This window comes from Conger conger, chromosome 16 (assembly GCF_963514075.1).
Source record: "Conger conger chromosome 16, fConCon1.1, whole genome shotgun sequence".
In the NCBI taxonomy this organism is placed as follows: domain Eukaryota; kingdom Metazoa; phylum Chordata; class Actinopteri; order Anguilliformes; family Congridae; genus Conger; species Conger conger.
In genome coordinates, this window is record NC_083775.1 from 1,383,945 (window position 1) to 1,404,770 (window position 20,826).

A 20,826-nucleotide genomic window follows, 5' to 3' on the forward strand; every position below is an offset into this window, starting at 1 on the left:
CAATTCAACAGGTATCTGGGGAAAGCCCGTATTTCCGATAATCGCGGGCCTATTTATCTGCTCAAAAAACTAGAGCGACCAGGCTGCAGAATGCACGCGAACGCAGGCTTTAGGCCTACTTATTCCCGCCGTCAAAGTGGATTTTAAAAGCTATTTTAATTTGTGGAACTGTTTTATCAAAGCAATTCAAATTAATTTCCTAAAACGGCTTAAACGGGTTAAAGCATTTAATGAACATGCAGCAATAACAACGAATTTAATGTTTAATAAAAAACAGTTTTGTTGTGTCAGATTGATTTGTCTATAAGGTTTCTTACGGCGCATTAATTTAAGCAACACGGTTCCCTCAGGCCTGTGCACGAAATTAAGCTGACATCACTGGGTCATTTGAGGTTGATGAGTTATTAGAAACAGTCTGAAAATACAGATCAGAATCCTCAAAATAGTTAGGCCGAGTGTTTGTTTATTTCCAAATATGTATTCAACTCTCCAACTTCCAAAACAAGAAGGTCTTTACATTCCAAACGAACAGTTGTCATTCAAAAACGAAAACAGTCCAGTTTTAGTTACAGGTCCACATTAAAAGTATGTAATGAGGAAAAAAAGATTAATATGTAGGCTATATACATATATCTAAAAAAAAACAAAAAACAAAAAACAAAAAACAGTTCTTAGGATAAGGCAGGCGAATCACACATTCAGGAATATTGATTATAATCCAACGTCGCGCGATGGAGTTTTATAACTGAGATGATCCGTCACATCATTTGCGGTCGTGGCATAGAGTCATGGTGATGGTTGGGGTACCAGTGTCCGAAATTGTTCATGTAGCCGCCGGCGTGCATCGGCGCCCCTTTCCCCGCCATGGCCACGTCCCAGAGGGGCGGAAGTCCCGGCGAGCAGGGCGAGATGGACGAGGTGGAATTTAGGTGCTCCCCTTCCGGTCCGCTCGAGCCGTGTTTCATGATCTTCTTGTACTTGGAGCGTTTGTTTTGAAACCATATCTTGACCTTGAAAAGAGAGGGGTAAACATTTTAATTAACCGTTTATGAAGGGTGGCGGTTACTACTGCTACCACGGTGATGATGATGATGATGATGATGATGATGATGGACAACAATAAAACGGTCATTTTAGGAAGGTCATGTCGTATGACAGCACACCACGTTCATTGCCATTTCTCTCAGTGAACATCGACATTGAATTGCATTCACGTTTCAGAAAACCTCTTCACGGTGCCCACTGGCCGCTAATGTTACTGCTGATCCACCGAGCGATGCGCGCGAGAGTGGCAGTAGCGTGGGAGGGGACGCGCGACCGCATTCTGGGTGTCGCCTGATAAGCACAGCGATTATTCCTCTCCGCGTTTTCCATGTGGGCAATGCGAAAAACAGTTTAGACTACGAGCAGAAACTAAAATAGCCCACACGCTAAATGAGACGCAACGCTGTGTAAACAAGAGGACAGACCAAGCGCCTTAAGACTTGGGTTTATTTATGATCCCCTTTTCCCATTAAACCAATAATAGGGAGAATTAGAATCTTTTAAAAATGATTTTCACAAAGATGGCACAAGATGAATATCCCCACAGTGCCGACAGTTTAATAGAGCTGGCTCTTCCCCAAGCAAGGCCAGTGTTTTATAAAGTGCTAGCAGAGGGTGGTGAGGCCATTTTCACACAGAGGGAGGTCTGACAGTGAGAATGACTCATTATTATGATTATTATTATTATTTATTATTATTATTATTATTATTATTATTATTATTATTATTATTATTATTATTATAGTTCCTGGACAGAAGGCATTATTTATTCTTCAAAAAGAACAACATTTTTATTCTCTGGTTGAGACTAAAGTTTTTCAGAACCCAATCCAAGTTGGACTGGTGACCCACAAAGCTAAATGTTGTGTGAGATTGTTCTGGACACTGCATAGTCTATCTGCAGGCACTCAGGAGCAGAGAATCTCTCACAGCGGCTGACAGCCAAAGACCACGGCACCTATCTGCTAACTGTGCTTCACTCCAGAGCACTTAGGATAGTTACCTTGTACATCAATATACAGACAGTTAATTCGCATTAAAATAAACATTAGTTAAGCGCTAAAAATACACTAAATCTGGGAACTGAATTCACTAAAGTTAAAGTAATTCATTTACATTTACAGACACTGGCCTGTGTGCAGAGTGTCGGTGTTAGCGTAGCGTGGAGAGACCGTGAGCGCGGGGAGCGTGGGCCAGTGAAACAGACGCTCCACAGAAAGCTCTTAAAGGCGGCCATTTTGGAGACGGTGGTTTTGATCCCCTCCGCTCCAGGCACCTGAGTGGCCCCATGTGCCGGGGGGACGCACGGATGGGCTCCTGCCCCAATCACAGCGCACGTGTGTGGCCCAAACTGTCCCCTTAACCGTCCCCCAGACGGACCAACCCCCCCCCCCCCCCGACACAGTGTGCTCATGCTTATGGCTCGCAGGCCTGGAAGACGTGTTCAGGCTGTTTACTTGTCAGCCATTTTCCCCATTATTCTAAGCAGGAGCCAGCGCTTCTGCCCGACACTGAGCAGGACGGCGCAGTAACAGCCCCGCTCCGCGCGTAATGCAAACAGACTGCCCCGCCAACGACAGAGCACACGTCATCTGGAGTAAAACGAGGGCCCGTTTCTATGTTCTTCATTATGTCTTTTTTAGAATAAAATGTCACTCAAGCACGTGTAAGTATTGGGTAATTGTTGGTTTGGATTGCAGGGGCAGTGCAGGGTGGTGACAGGCCCTCGGTCTGAAATGTGTGGTAATTAGGCCTTGCGAAAATACTGCAGGCCTGCTATTCTGCTATGCCGGGTTCCAACGGACGGGCTGCTTGTTCTGCCTACGCGCTTCTACAGGGGCAGAGAGTCTGCGTTAGCACTGTGCTACGCGCTTCTACAGGGGCAGAGAGTCTGCGTTAGCACTGTGCTACGCGCTTCTACAGGGGCCGAGAGTCTGCGTTAGCACTGTGCTACGCGCTTCTACAGGGGCAGAGAGTCTGCGTTAGCACTGTGCTACGCGCTTCTACAGGGGCCGAGAGTCTGCGTTAGCACTGTGCTACGCGCTTCTACAGGGGCAGAGAGTCTGCGTTAGCACTGTGCTACGCGCTTCTACAGGGGCCGAGAGTCTGCGTTACGTTAGCACTGTGCTACGTGCTTCTACAGGGGCCTTCACTCTACCGCAGATAAAAACACACACCGAGCAAACGCACAATGTGGACACAAACACAGAGACCAACGGTAAAGTATGCACGCATAAAGCAGAATGGAAGTATGCACAGACTGACTTCATGCACACACACATCACTGTGAGCAGGACTTCTATGATTCATTTTCAGATTGTTTATAATTAATCAATTAATTGTATCATTTTTATATAGGATATAGGATGACTTGTGCAGGTGGCAAATCAGCCATTTTGGGTTTGATTCCCTGCTTTTGGGGGCAAAGAGATGGGGTGAATGAAATTTGGCATGACAGGGGACACAAGAACAGTGGATTCATTTATTTGTGAAAATAAAAATGAGTTTTTTAGGAACTGACTGCAAGCAACTTGAAGTGGAGGTTTTTGTATTCCTTTTCAGCTCTTCCTCGTAAGTTCCCAAAAAGCTTTTTGCAGGGAAAACTGTGTCTATATTCAGGCTAACAGGGACATTTTCTGTCTGATTAGCAGATTATTTTAGCAGGTGTAAATTCTGTTTGATATTTTCTTCTGTACACTTGAGCTCGTGTTTGAGAAGAAAAGGTTGACAAAAACATGGTAGCTAGCAGGTTCCAGGGCATTCAAAGTAATGTGTCTAAAACAAATATAGGAAAGAAAAAATAAAATAAAAAAGCAGACCTCCAATTTCAAAACAATATAAATATAGAAGGCGTTACATATCCGAATGTAGAAAGCAGGGACAAATGGACGGCTAATTAAATGTGAATTCATTACCAGCTCCTGCCTACCTGGAGTAGCCATGGTCTTCAGAATTATTAAAACCAGGCAGGGCTGAAGTCTCGGCCAAAACAAACAGATTCACATTTGCTTCCTGATGATTTTTATTTCTTTGGGCATTTACTAGGGAAGGAAATAAAATGGGCAACCATTTAATACCTCCATGTTTCCCTCTGTTTAACGCATGAGTCAGGAGTGAAACTTGTTCATAGTTAAACACTAAAACACTCTACCTGTTTAACGCATGAGTCAGGAGTGAAACTTGTTCATAGTTAAACACTAAAACACTCTACCTGTTTAACGCATGAATCTGGAGTGAAACTGGCTCACAGTTAAACACTAAAACACTACCTCTGTTTAACGCATGAGTCAGGAGTGAAACTTGTTCATAGTTAAACACTAAAACACTCTACCTGTTTAACGCATGAATCTGGAGTGAAACTGGCTCACAGTTAAACACTAAAACACTACCTCTGTTTAACGCATGAGTCAGGAGTGAAACTTGTTCACAGTTAAACACTAAAAAACTCTACACCTATTTCCCTTGCATCTGGGCTTGATGGTGAGGAAACAGACGCAGAATGGCATCACATCAAGACCCCAGCAACTCAAAATAATTCAGCAACTTGGATATTTTTTTACAGAGAAATAGAATACGGCACGATAGATTTAAAATGCTTTAGAAGTTATCTGAAACACTAAGGGTTACAGATTGTTGTGCACCACTCACGTCTCATACCATCTCCTTATCAAAAACCCACACAGGCACACGCACACATGCATTCGAGTGCGTGTGTGTGTGTGTGTGTGTGTGTGTGTGTGAGCGTGTGTGTGTGTGTGTGTGTGTGTGTGTGTGAGAGCGTGTGTGTGTGTGTGTGTGTGTATGTGTGTGTGTGTGTGTGTGTGTGTGTGTGTGAGCGTGTGTGTGTGTGTGTGTGTGAGCGTGTGTGTGTGTGTGTGTATGTGTGTGAGAGAGAGTGTGAGTGCGTGCATGCATACGTGTGTACGTAATATTTATTCAGTTCTGTCTGCATAAATAGAACAAAACTGTGCAAAGTCTGAAGCACAAACTAATAATAATAATAATAATAATAATAATAATAATAATTGACATTACATTATATTAATGGCAGACGCTCTTTTTCAGAGCGACATACAACAAAGTGCATACCCATGACCAGGGATAAGTACGCTGAAAGACCCTAGAGGGAAGTACAATTTCAACTGCTACCTGCACATTGTATATTTAAATAATGATAATGATAATGATATACATGATAATAATAATAATAATAATAATAATAATAATAATAATAACAACAACTTCACTTCCACAAGTGTTTATAAATATAAGAGGGCCGTCAAACCCCATGTTTAACATGGCACTCTTCATTCAAATACTGGGAAAAGAGTAGACCAGATCAGTTTATTTAAATTCTGCATAAAGAGAAGATGAGACTCAGTTTATTTAAAGACTGCGGGAGTTTTGGCTGAACTGGCTTCCCCGGCTCACAAATTACTTATTTGCATATTTTAGCGTAATTCCTCCACATGCGTCACCTCAAAGCTAAAGCCCTTTCATCGTTTCTATTGGTGACGCCTTAAACTGCCACGACTGGGGAAATAACCGCATGACTGTTTTAGAGCGTAAAACATCAATACCGCACAGCTGAATAAGGTAACCTGAACAAAATCTAACCGAATATTGTACAGTAACTGACAACAGAGGAACACAGCACTGACACAGAGAACACAGAGGCACACAGAGAACACAGAGAACACAGGCACAGAGAACACAGAGGCACACAGAGAACACAGAGGCACACAGAGAACACAGAGGCACACAGAGAACACAGGCACACAGAGAACACAGGCCGGGCCTGGGCACAGAGGAACACAGCACTGACACAGAGGCACACAGAGAACACAGAGAACACAGAGGCACACAGAGAACACAGAGAACACAGAGAACACAGGCCGGCCTGGGCACAGAGGAACACAGCACTGACACAGTGGAGGTAGGAGAACGCAGGGCCCAGTTTGAGGTCTGCAGTCTGAATCAGGCACAGGGCATCGTCACCCCTGGACACAAGCTCCCCGCGTGTGAAAATGTTTACATGACCGTGCGTCACACAGACAGCGCAGAAACATTCGCTCCTGTTCTACTGTTAACTCAGCAGAGCTGATTTCAGGGAAACTGAGTCAGTCCCTAAATGACAGTTTAGTTCACACACACAGAGGCGCAGACGGGTGGTATTTATCCCCATACTGTACATGCCAATGTCCAACTCACCAGGCCATACGCCGAAGCACATGCTATTTTACAAGTTTAATGAATCTGTACCAAATATAAACTCATAATTTTCCAGATAATCCCACTCCGGATTTAGTGATGTACATTTATGGATGGCCTTTTGTCAGCATGTGAAGCCATTATTTGTGTAGAACATGCAGTATATTTGTATATAATACGCTATAGCAAATCCAAACTGTACTGTAATCACAACATACATGTTATGGCTGTCCATGGACTTTAACTCAACACCGGACTAAGTGGCTTGGTAATGGATTTGTGAAATGGGACGTAATGCGCCTGAACGCGGCAGGACCAGGAGGCCTTGTTTTGGGCTCAGTAAAGGGTACAGGGTGCTGAGGCCCCAGTGCATACCACACCACTCCCTGAGAGAGAGAGACACACACACACACACACACACACACACACACACACCCTGAGAGAGAGAGAGAGAGAGAGAGACACACACACACACCCTGAGAGAGAGACACACACACACACACACACACACACACACACACACACCCTGAGAGAGAGAGAGAGAGAGAGAGACACACACACACACACACACACACACACACACACACACACACCCTGAGAGAGAGAGAGAGAGAGACACACACACACACCCTGAGAGAGAGACACACACACACACACACACACACACACACACACACACACACACACACACCCTGAGAGAGAGAGAGAGAGAGAGACACACACACACACACACACACACACACCCTGAGAGAGAGAGAGAGAGCGAGAGAGAGACACACACACACACACCCTGAGAGAGAGACACACACACACACACACACACCCTGAGAGAGAGAGAGAGAGAGAGAGAGACACACACACACACACACACACACACACACACACACCCTGAGAGCCAGCTATGAGGATAACCCTGACAGGCACAGGCACACACACACACACACACACACACACACACACACACCCTGAGAGAGAGAGACACACACACACACACACACACACACACACACACCCTGAGAGAGACACACACACACACACCCTGAGAGAGACACACACACACACACCCTGAGAGAGAGACACACACACACAGACACACACACACACACACACACACACACACACACACACACCCTGAGAGACACACACACACACACACACACACACACACCCTGAGAGAGAGACACACACACACACACACACACACACACACACCCTGAGACACACACACACACACACACACAGACACACACACACACACACACACACACACACACACACAGACACACACACACTCTCACACACACACACACACACTCTCACACACACACACACACACACACACACACACACACACACAGACACACACACACACACACACACACACACACACACCCTGAGAGAGACACACACACACACACACACACACACACACACACACACACACACACATACTCTTCTTCCTCTCAGAACCCACAGGACGCCACTGCTTACAGCAACACAATATACTGCAGTATATTTATATAGCATATATTACCAACACATCACAATATGTGGGTAAATATGATATTACTGCAAATTTAAGATAATTATGCGTTAATATATATTGTATCCCCAAACACGCATTGTTAATTACCATTATAATTTACAACAGGTCCACATATTTACAATATATTTCAGTATACAAATTTTGTGAAAGACAGCAGGAGCAGAAGAGTAACACTCAAAGCACTTTCCACAGCGTTTCCACAGCGTTTCCACAGCGTTTCCACAGCGTTTCCACACTGTAACACCCTCCTCCAAAATAAACCCTACATGCGTGGAGACACCGTCTGGCCATCAGAATTAGATACGTAGGAGCTACAGAGCAGGAAAATGTTGCGGCACCCATTTTGCAAATTAAATCGGACCAAGATGGAGACTGGGTGTGCTTCAGACCGTAAAACTGCCCCTGACCCTGACCCAAACCCGCCTCACTCTGCAGACAAGTGTTCATTTCAGACGAATCCCTCGAGAGAGCGTGCGTTTGGCCACTGTAGCGCTGAGTGTACCCGCTCGTTAACCAGGCCGCTAATGCCTCACGGTCGTCTTCAGGCTGAGGAATTATTCTCAGAGGACGGAGGAATTTAGCTGAGCTGAGCTGTGCCATTCTCAGACTATCTGAGTCCGGAGGCAGCCTTCAGCAAAACCTTCACAATTAAACACACATATAGACCAAGAATGAGGTTGCAGAAATATCAATCATAAATATAATATATATAATATATATAATGTACACAAAATATTTTAATCAGATTTTTTAAGAGCAACAAATAATTATTGATTTTGTTTCACAAAAAAGTTGTTGTCGGCGCAATTGTAAAATTGTAAAAATCCGTTTTAAAAAGTTTTCGAAAAAAAAAGCTTCAACCCGAACAAGTTCAAGGAAGAACAAACTGGGCTCTAAGACGGTGTGGAGTGAAAGGGCCTCTCACTGCTAAAGCTTTGTCCAGCAGCTCTGTGGCACTCAGCGAGTGAGACAAGATGGCCGCCCCTCCTCTGCCCCGCGATGCCAAGCCGGCGCGCAGCTCAGCGGTGGGGAAGATGTTCAACAGAGCGCCGCCTGAACAACGTGCGGAGACTGCGGCCAACACTCGGGGAATCCGCCGTAATCACCCGTAAGGATTGTGTGTCACACTGAGTTAGGAAGTGAAGGGCGAAGCAAACCCGGCGAGGGACACGTCATGCTTGGTGTCCCGGGCTCCTGGCCCCGCCAGGGCCGCAGTTACTCAGCGCCCGTGCAGCCCTGCACCCACCGGAGCCGGGCAGAGCCGGGCGGAGCCGGGCGGAACCGGGCAGAGCCGGGCAGAACCGGGCGGAACCGGGCGGAACCGGGCAGAGCTGGGCAGAGCCGGGCAGACCTGGGCCCTGCCATTACCGTCATCCACCAGACAAATACATCCGTTTACTGAACAATCACATAATCCTTTGCCTCTCTCTCTCACCAGATATGTTTTGGGTGCATTTTGGTTTGTAAGCCGGTTTTAATCGTCTCTATAGTAAAAAATTATGAGAATTGCTGAACTCGTGAAAATATCAATAATATGAACAGGAAATTCAGCATACATTCCAATTGCCTGTCTCTTAATCACATCTTTAGCCACACAGATACTATCCCCTCGGTTTGTAAATGTATCAGACTGTTGCTTTAAAGTTCAGAGCTTACACTTATGAGAAGAGTTATATTCAGTTTATTTATTTATCATATGGTCCACTATACACTCACTGAGCACTTTATTAGGTATTTATTAGACTTCTTTTTTAGACTTCTACTGATGTAGCCTATCCACTTTAAGTTATGATGTGTTGTGTGTTCAGAGATGCTCTTCTGCATACCACTGTTGTAATGTGTGATTATTTGCGTTACTGTCACCTTCCTGTCAGCTTTGACCAGTCTGGCCCTTCTCTAACGTCTCTCATTAACAAGGCGTTTCTGTCTGCAGAACTGCTGCTCACTGGATTTTTCTGTTGTTTTTTTTGCACCATTCTTTGCTAACTCTAGAGACTAGTGTGGGTGAAAATCCCAGGAGATCAGCAGCTTCTGAGTTGCTCAAACTACTCCGTCTGCCACCAACTGTCATTCCACGGTCAAAGTCACATTTTTTCTCCATTCTGATGGTTGATGTGAACATTAACTGAAGCTCCTGACCTGTATCTACATGATTGTACGCATTGCACTGCTGCCACACTATTGGCTGATTAGATAATCACATGAATAAGTAGGTGTAATGAATTACAAATGTTCCTAATAAAGTGCTCAATAAGTGAATATTGCTTTAAAGTGAATGACACATATGTCTTTGACTGATAAACATTTATTGATGTGCACTACTATAAAAAATATAATACCTCCTCAACATTATAATTAAAAATATAATACCTCATATTCACTTTTTATTATTATTTTAAAATGTAATACCTCTGGCACTATTAAATTCAAGACAAATTCTCTTTTAAAATTCCCCCTGATTTGATGGTACTTTGTTTTTTTATGCACATTTTGCCTGATCGTGAATATAGGAAGCCTGTTTAAGAACAGCTCTGTGGACTCGATTATCAGTTTCTGAACCATCCGAAGAAAGGCTTCCCACTCCTTTAACTCGGAATAACGCACACGACTCCAGGAATAGATGCATTATGGCCCATTAAATTAGCGAAACTAATTTATATTAAATCAAATACCGACGATTATACCCTGTCAGCGTCCCAGTGAGAATCAGCAGTTCAACGCGAATATCTGCGGCCTGGGACTATCTCCCACACTCGAAGTCACTTTCGCTTTTTTTTCTGCATAAACGCGCCGTTACCAGACACAGTAATTTGGGAAAGTCAAATCAGGCAATCGTAAATCTAAAAACGAGTCTCCATACAAACGACCTGAACACACAATACTTCCTGCGGCACACAAAAAAAACGTGGCGAAATCGTGTTCTGTCGTTGTGAAGCAGCAGAGATTGCGTCAAAGGTGCAGTAAATTTACCTGCGTCTGCGTGAGGCCCAGCTTCGCCGCCAGATCCGCGCGTTCGGGCAGCGCCAGGTACTGCGTCTGCTGGAAGCGCTGGTTCAGCACCTGCAGCTGCAAGCTGGAGTAGATGGTCCGGGGCTTCCGGATCTTCTTCCCTTTGCCGTTAATGCGAATCTCTCCATTCTCTATGACGGTCGGCTTGTCGTGATCTTAAACACAGGAGCAGCAAAAGATCCTTGATGGGTAAACCGTGCAGGCTTGAGAGCGAACAGGCGATGTAAAAGTCAACAGCTGCCCAGTCCAGAGACCTGAGCGGGTCCATTTGCATTTACAACTGAACACCTCGTTTGGGAGTAAAATTAAGTGAAATGTAATGAAAGTAAAGGCTCTCGTTGCATTCCCCATGATTTTGACAGTGTTGGCTCACTGGAGTTGGCCTAGGCTTCAGAAACAAAACGTAGCTCAACACATCTTACTGAATTATCGCGCATTAAAGAGATAAATCGATAAAGATAGATAGATCATCACATTTACAAATGGGTGGCTACAAACTAGGCCTACATTTCAAGTCAAATTTATCAAAGGGGATTTGACAATTCTCACATATTTCACAAATAGGCCTACATCAGAGTGAACGGGGTCATTTAAAGATTAACTTTTTTTTCTTCTTTCACTCGTTCTCTCCGGCATGCAGATACGTGCTTGTACATGCACACATATCATTAATAAGGAAATTAAAAACGACTGGCACATAACTTGTCTTGTTAGAAAGATTACCACACTCTCATTCGGATGGTCTTTGCTGTTGTTCACTTTCGTTTAATCGCCTATATTCATTCATATTTTGTGTTTTTTGATGAAAACACTCACAGAAACGCCTCATATTAAGACGAATTAATGATCCATTTCGACTAATCGTGAAGTAAACCCCTGTCCTAGACTCAATAGTAGGCGATACATGGCGAGTATGGAAGAGAATATCATATCCTTAGAAGTAATAATAATAATAATAATAATAATAATAATAATAATAATAATCAGAATAATTGAATATAGTATTTTCCAATGTCCCTAATAACCTACTGTCAATCATTAAAAATCGCAATTAAAAACCAGTTTGTGATTAATGTGAAAGGTATCCTCCTATATCGAGCCTATGCCTTTGTATAACGCGCATGTTAGTCATCGGGTATTTATTAAGTACTGCCATTGAAAGAGTGAACAGAACGAGATAAACGTAATTACAAAGGCGAATACCGCGGAGCTTATGATTAAAGGAAAACGGTTTTCAGATTGCATGTTTTCACAAAGCCTTGCATTTGCGGGAAACCACAGAGCAAATGTTACGCGTGGCAGCGCTCCTCCTCGTTATTTACCGTGTAACAGTGTATGAAGTGCATATCACACATCCCGACGCCTCTCCGGCCTGCGCCGCAGCCAATGCGCCGCGCAAACACCCATGCATTGATCACCTGCACGTGTCGGATACATAACAGGCCTGTTTTCATGGTTATATCCAATAGGCCTATATCAAATCAAATGAAAACCCACCAAGAAAATACTAACTAATTAATAATTCTCAGTGTAATTGTAATTAATCATTTTATTAATATAATTAATAATTGATTATGTCGATAAGTGGCTCGGTAATTGTGTGTGTTTAATTGTTTGCTAATGAGTATCTGCGGCGTATTGGTTAGCCATTGCTATTTTGGAGGAATGACAAATAAATCCGCGTAAAACAACAGAAAGATTCCAATTCGTAAAAGTTTTAATGCCATGTAATTTTAACGTTGGAATCATAAAATTATGTCGTTTTGTAAAATGGCTGAGAGATTAAAGGTGTAACATGTTGACAAAATATGTCAACATGTCAGATCATCGGAACAGAACATGACCAACTTATTAAAATAGTGTAATTCACAAATAAAGCTAATGGTATGAGCTAAGAAAATAAATAAGCGATAACTTAAAATTGAAAAACTGATTTCATCAGCCCACAAAAACGTGTGGAATGAAATGGAGTTCCACCCTAATTACAAGTGTGTTTTATTTTCATTGAGGGTGTTTACACAAACCTTTCATCAGAAATTACAGATATGGGCGAGTTGTACACCGTTTGATATTAACGGGAATTAGACTATGTAACTTCAGGCTGAGCCAACAGCTCTATAGAGTAGGGTTAAACAGCTCATACAGTAGCACTGGACGTCGACAGTGGTATGCCACAGCTTCGATAGAATCTGCTGTTCATATTCTGCATTGACATTACGCGTAAAATGCAACAAAACCATATATCTAGGCGAAAAACCTGCTATATAGAATCAAACATTGCATATTAGCTGTTTTCGCTCATCAACACCACACTTAGCTATTGTACGTCGCTACACCAGAAACGCAGATTCCGGACTGTAATGTTACGTCTGGGCCAGCGTGCTTCAACGGAAGTATTTTCACGTACCGGTATCTTCTAGTCTTGAGTGTCCCAACGCGTTGCTGTGGTTGTTGTGTTGGTATGGCAGGTAGGAGCTGGGGTGGTGAGTGGGGACCGCGCTCGGGTACGAGTATCCCACCGGGCGTCCGTACGAGCCCGCGCTCGGGGAGAAGGGGCTCTCGTGCTGCGCGTGTCCACCGGCGTGCAGTCCGTGAACCGGATAGTGGCTGCGCGGCAATGCGGGGGCGTGCTGCTGGTGCGTGGGGAAACCGTGACCGAACTCCAGAAAGGCGGATTTGGACGGGTCCGGAGCGACCAAACTGTCAGGCATCGAACTCATAGTCATCATTGATCGTGAGGTCCATGAAAACGGGGCGGTAAAACGGGCTGCATAAAACCACCGCTAACGGGAGAAGAGTTGAACCGGATCCATCCTTCGAAATAGTAGCAGGAAACGAACGTCAGCGGGAGTGAAAACGTATTCCTCAAGTTGCAAATGTGTCTCTCCAGATCCTTGGTAAATGCACCGTGCAGAGTTAGCCTAAATATGGTTTAGAGGAAATCTCTCTCAAATCTTCAGGAAACTTCGCAGTTTCTCCAAATACTTCATGGATATGAATGCGAGGTCTCGCAACTCCACTTGGTATCCGCGATCGCCTCACTGATTGGTTGCTAGAACCTGCTATGTCACTCGACCCCAAGGGCAAAGCCAATTAAATGGATTAAAGCTAACGAACTCTGCCTGCATGGTCAGTTCATTAGTGCGCCTGTAAAACAACCAGGATATATTTTATTATGATACATATATTATTATATTATACATATATTATTCTATAACATTTATACATACCGCTATATATATTTTTACAGATTATAACTGTAAAAAAAAAAAAGTGTAGATATAACACATTCTCCAGTACATTGCTTTGTATGCAATGTGTTCTATCTTTTTACAACTATAATCCTATGTAGCCATTAGCCTGCGACAACTATTTGACAATAATATATAATAGGCTACAGTTGAAATTAAATGTCTGTATTTCTGTAATACATCGCAGTACTCAACAGATCTCAATATTAAAAACGTCACCACGACATACAGATCTATACTAATCGCAGCACCTCACAATAGGCTACGGCCCATATGAAAGAACACGTCTGTGTCACGGTATTCGCTAAACTACAGATGCTCGACCTGGTGTTCCAAGGTCAGGCCAAGCACTGAGGGGGACAAACGCAACCACAAAATAAGATGCCCAGTAAAACAGCGCAGTATCAGAAAGCAGGTTTGGTTAAATACATAGACGTAAGACGAATACACAATTTCCAGGAATAAATAAATAAATATAGGTAGTTTAGACTGTGGGTTATTGTAAAGGTTAAAACCCTGCTCCCGAATGGCAATTTAAAGCGTGTGATTTGATGTAATCCGAGAACCGAACACCGTAATTTAAACCAAACGGCCTCTACCGTCCTGGTATGCACACCCCGGTGTTTTCAATTAACTGGAATATTTGTAAACAAAACTTATGAAGAAAGAACAGGAGGCCGGCGAAATGTGGAGGAGGGAACAGACGCACGTGTTTTATGTCTCTGTGGTGTACGGTGTAGGTTAGCGCTGTAAGATAAGCGAAAACGGCCCATCCCTCGGTGCCTCCGAACGCGCCACACAGACGCGGATATCAACATGTTAAAAGCGGCTGTATCATCATTTTCACCGAAACGAACACAATCCTGAAATGAAAATGTCGCCAGAGGGTAATTTATGTACAATAATTTAAAGGCAGAGACAGACCGACAGACACACGTAGACTACTGTGTAGGTCCTTAGGCGTGTACACTGAGCGTTTAAAGGCCCTCAACTAAAACATTTCAGTGTAAGTCAACTATTAAAGAGTAGGCGATATCACCCCAGTAGATCCCATTTAGGAGTTTAGTTTAAATTATTGCGTCACTGGAACAGGTCACTGACACATGCAGACTTTTTAATGCGAGTAAAAAAACAAGGTGTCACATCATTATATATTATACACATGCACCTTACATACTACAAGATGTTTATATAGCATATTAATAAGAATGGAATGTTGCAACCCACGTCCTTCGCAACAAATCTGTATTGCCATAATTAAAATGACACAGAATTAATATATTAAATGTAGTTTTTTTTGTTGTTGCCTATTCTTGTTTTGAATTGATAAAAACATATTTAACTAAACCAAAATTTTCGCACCTGCACGATTTTTTTTAATTACGAAAACGAATAATCATCATCATAATAGCAATAACAATAATGCCAATAACGATAATGATAAAATATCAACCAGCTAAAATTGGTTCAGTGAATGCAGCGCTATAGGACAAAAAAAAACAAACAAACAAAAAAAAAACTGGTACGACTGCTGCAACGACCTACTTCGAATTTTGAGGATTAATACCACGGATTATAATCACTTTATTTATATAGCACTTTTAAAAACACTAGGTTACGAAGTGCTGAACACAGTAAGAGAGCGAATACAAACAGACACAAGACACAGAATGGTAATAAGATAAGGCACCATAATAAAAATCCCAAGGTATAAAATCATATAAACACTTTTATAGAATTGTTTTTAACGGTGACTTAAAAGATAAGATGGACTCTGGGAGACTAGACTTATGAACAGTAAGAGACAGTAAGAGACCTTTGCATTTTAACCTAGACTTTCGAACACTCTGCAGAGTTTTGGCTTGTATAGATGGTCTAATTCGACCATTTATATTAAAATCTGACAGCTGTTTATTTTATTAACATTTAGCGAGGGCTAACTTGAACACAAGAGTCAGTTAGTCTATAAAAAACACATTATGTTTGAATGAGTAAATAGCCCGGAAAATAACGTATTTTCTCCTTAAAGAAAACTCAAAAAAAAAAATTACCCTCGTTAAAAAATAATTTCAAAATTATTATATTAAAGAGGTATACCTTGAAGAGAGCCAGTTGCAAAGTCTCAAGCTTTTTTATAGTCTATGAAGCACGCGCGTAATTAGACCTAACCCCTTCCATGTGAAGGCCGCTTTGTTCACCCCAAAGGTCCGAGTGATGGGGATTGAGATTTACTTCATAATTATTTTGATTATTTAATCTAAGCAAGAGGAATATTATGAGCACATGAACTGCTGAAGGAAAAGGCCTATTTTATCTCCCTCTCTCTCTCACACCATGTGCGTTCGTTGTGACCAACAAGATGTTTGTGTACAAGTGACTGCTGGGCCCATTGAAATGTGTTTAATTTCAGGTGACATTTCTGTGCCCTCGTGCACCTCAGGCACCTCATGCAACAAACCTCAACTTGACCAAAATAGCTTATAGCAGCTTAATAACATTACATTTTTTGATAAATTCAACCCACACACACACGCACATACACACACACACACACACACACACACACACACACGTAAAAACGAATTCGTATTGAGCGCGCGCATGCGTCAGACCTGCAAAACTGAAATTCATAAATAAATCAAAACACTTTCTATCGACGGCCCAATTGCACGAAAACATTTCCAAAAATATAAGTGTGGCAATCCAAGGCGAATAAAAGAAGAACATACAGCAATGCGCTCCGCCGATCAGATGCCCAAGGGCCATGCCTCATATTTAATCCCGTATGAACGTGTAACTTTATAACCTGACAGCTCTTTGAAGATGTGTCAGAATATTTTGTGAGTGACAGCCCGGCGCCAGTCTGCGATCCAGAGATCTCTGACGCACCGCATTCAGCCTGTCCTTAAGCACTTTGGTTATAAAATGAAGCACTATAACACAAACAACAACAACGACGGGGAAAAAAAATTAATTAATCGATAGTGTGTATCTGAATGTAATAATTTGGCGACGAATTTCATTAATTTGACCACAATTTTACAGCAGGCTATTGCAAATAAATGCAATTAAAAACACAGTATAAAGTGCATTTATGTTCATTTATTTTTACCCACGATATTGTTTGATGTTCTAATTAGGAGGAAAAATAAGAGATATGCAAGAAAATACGTTGAAACTCGACATTATTACAGTTATTCCCGGGTTTCGGGGGAGAGACCAATAAAAACTTGAAACCGTCAGAACACATTCGGCATATCCTAATATCTAGACAGTCGGGCGTCTTTACATGTTCCATTCAGAAATTCACAGTATTTTATACCTCTTTTAAACCTCTATTTGGTGCCAACAAACATACGCTATCGGAGCGATGCACTGAAATTGTATAGACTTGTTGCAGGACTTGCTTGAGGAGTATGTCATTAGATGAAAGACGTGACGTATCGGGAATTACAGCTCCCCGGATCTTTTATCTCTCGCCAAAATTCCCCACTCTCGGATTTAACCCGTAACCGTCGAACCCGCCCTCCGTCACCCTGGAACCGTGTCATTTCTAGAGACTGCTGCCAACACTGAATTTTCCCCTTCGTTTCCTTCTTGAAGGTCAACAGTGAATTACACAATACTATACATGTGACTGTAGGTACAGACATGCGCATAAAATAATAGTCTTTTAAACTTCGCAATAAAGGCTAAAAATAAAGAATTGAATTAAAAATGACCAGCTATATAATCTTCAGAAGTATGTAATCTTTGTACGGTAATCTTAGAATTATTCTTTGCAAACGGAATACAATTAGTATAAAATTTGAATATTACCAACCTGTTCTAGAAGCTATTTTTGGCAACTTTTTATGTAGTTGTGTATAGGGTACATTAGGGTATAATTTATGATCGAAATTCCTGCTGAAATTCAATGCGAATACGTTTCAGTGGGCTTAGTTGTTTTAAACAAAACACCTGAAATAATGTTCATGGCAAAAGGGCCTTAAAAGGTGTGCGTGCATGCGTGTGTGTGTGTGTGTGTCTGTGTGCTTGTGTGTATGTGTGCATGTGTGTCTGTGCATGTGTGTGTGTCTGTGCGTGTGTGTGTGTGTGTGTGTGTGTCTGTGCATGTGTGTTTCTGTACGTGTGTGTGTGTGTGTGTCTGTGCATGTGAGTGTGAGTGTGTGAGTGCGCATGTCTGTGCATGTGTGTGTGTGTGTGTGTGTGTGTGCTATTCATGTTTACCGCTCAGTTATTTTATATACCCATTTTGGAAGTGATGGAATGATAATAAATATGATCTATGCTGTTTTGTCACATGGAGAAGACCTTTTGCACACGTCATCCAGGCTTTTACAAGTGGAAAGCACATTTCTCCACTCACAGAAATCTCCACACAGGAGTGCTGAACTCACACACTCACAAAGAGCCAAGGATGCAGCGCACACACGCACACACACACACACACACACACACACACACACACACACACACACACACACTCACACTCACACACACGCACACACGCACGCACACACACACATGCACACAGTTACACACACGCACACACACAGGCACACACACACATGCACGCACACACATGCACGCACACACATGCACGCACACACACACACACGCACTCACACACACACACATGCACATACACATATGCACACAGGCACACACACACACACACACACACACAGGCCCACACACGCACACACACACACACACACACACACAGGCCCACAGGGGAAGGAGCCTGGTATGAGCTCTGTGCTGACATGCCAGTGGAGTGACAGAGTGACAGCTTGTTGGAGTGCCAGCCGGGGTCAGACTGTGCTCTCAGGTCTGATCCGCTGTGATTGGCTGCCTCCCAGATGGGGACATGAGGACTAGAAATGGCAGCCAAACACAGCTGGGACTGCCGTTACTCCCTGTGCTCCCTGCTGCCACAAACACCACAAACACACCACAAACACACCGCATAAACACACCACAAACACACCACAAACACACCCCATAAACACACCAACACACCCCACAAACACACCCCATAAACACACCACAAACACACCCCATAAACACACCACAAACACACCACAAACACACCACAAACACCACAAACACCACAAACACACCCCACAAACACACCACAAACATACCCCACAAACACCACAAACACACCAACACACCCCACAAACACCACACACACCACAAACACACCCCACAAACACACACCACAAACACCAAAAACACACACCACAAACACACCAACACACCCCACAAACACACCACAAACACTACAAACACACTAACACACCCCACAAACACCACAAACACACACCACAAACATACCAACACAACCCACAGACACAAACACACACTACAAACACACCAACACACCAACACAACCCACAGACATCAACACACACTACAAACACACCAACACACCCCACAAACACACACCACAATCACACCAACACACACCACAAACACGCACCACAAACACACCACAAACACCACAAACACAGCAACACACCCCACAAACACCACAAACACACACCACAAACATACCAACACACCCCACAAACACACCAACACACCCCACAAACACGCACCACAATTACGCCAACATGCACTCACTAACACACCCCAAAAACATGCACCACAAACGCGGTAAAGAGAGCCACCCCCCCCCCCCCCCCCAGACTCACACGCTAACGAGAGACACGCCCACAAACGCACAGAACTGTTTCCTCCACCGGGCACCGTACAGCTGAGCGTTCGGTCGCCATGCCGACCTCCTGGAGCTCTGAGCTAATCGCTGCACAGCAAATTCACCAGCTTGTATTTTCACATTTCATACATTCATTCAGTTCCAGCGTTCTTCACTTTTGTTCCTTCAGACAGATGATGGGATTAAAAAATAACTCGAATGTACTCTCTTACATTACATTACATTAATGGCATTTGGCAGACGCTCTTATCCAGAGAGACGTACAACAACGTGCAAAGTGCATGCCCATGACCAGGGATGAGTGCGCTGAAAGACCAAAACTCTTCCTGTTCGTTCCTTTTAGACACCACACTTTGCTCTTGCCATCGCTCTGATGCGGGTCAGCCTTGGTCTAATCTAAAAACGTCCACAGGACCTTCAGAACTCTGCAGGCTCTTTCTGGAACCTCTTTGCCAAGCGTAACCTGCCCGCCCTTCCTGTGTGAGTGTGTGAGAGTGGTCTGAATCCTGTGGGTTGTGAAGTCCTCTGCAGGGAGCCGTCACTGGCGCGTCCGATCTGTCAGACAGGTGTCTGGGGGTTTTCTTCAAGGCGAGAATTCTTCAGTCATCAACTGTAGAGTCGTCCTGGGCCTAGCAGAGATTACTGAGCTCACAACGCTCTCCGTCATGACTGAGCTCACAATGCTCTCTGTAATGACTGAGCTCACAATGCTCTCCGTAAAGACTGAGCTCACAACGCTCTCCGTAATGACTGAGCTCACAACGCTCTCCGTAATGACTGAGCTCACAATGCTCTCCGTAAAGACTGAGCTCACAATGCTCTCCGTAATGACTGAGCTCACAACGCTCTCCGTAATGACTGAGCTCACAATGCTCTCCGTAATGACTGAGCTCACAATGCTCTCCGTAATGACTGAGCTCACAATGCTCTCCGTAATGACTGAGCTCACAATGCTCTTCGTAAAGACGTTCTGTTGATCTTGTTCAGCCTGGTTTGGCCAATGTCTCTGTTTTTGTTTTCTTCTCATTTCTCAGCCCCTG

General features: G+C 43.4%; 1 protein-coding gene across 1 annotated transcript; it reads right to left on the minus strand.

Moving 5' to 3' along the window:
- Positions 1–446: 446 nt before the first annotated feature.
- On the minus strand, positions 447–13,832 carry LOC133114835 (homeobox protein Dlx4a-like). The gene is made up of 3 exons (XM_061224507.1): positions 13,218–13,832; positions 10,772–10,965; positions 447–1,010 (listed from the first exon to the last, which is right to left on the minus strand). Exons 1-3 carry the CDS (start codon positions 13,537–13,539, stop codon positions 759–761), a joined length of 768 nt encoding a protein of 255 aa, XP_061080491.1. The 5' UTR covers positions 13,540–13,832; the 3' UTR covers positions 447–758.
- Between the last annotated feature and the right edge of the window lie 6,994 nt (positions 13,833–20,826).

Coding starts and splice junctions, on each gene's coding strand:
- LOC133114835 (XM_061224507.1), bottom strand. CDS start 13,539: ATGATGACTATGAGTTCGATGCCTGACAGTTTGGTCGCTCCGGACCCG. Junction 10,966..13,217: donor CTCAAGACTAGAAGATACCG/GTACGTGAAAAT, acceptor CCTGTGTTTAAG/ATCACGACAAGCCGACCGTC. Junction 1,011..10,771: donor TGGGCCTCACGCAGACGCAG/GTAAATTTACTG, acceptor TCTCTTTTCAAG/GTCAAGATATGGTTTCAAAA.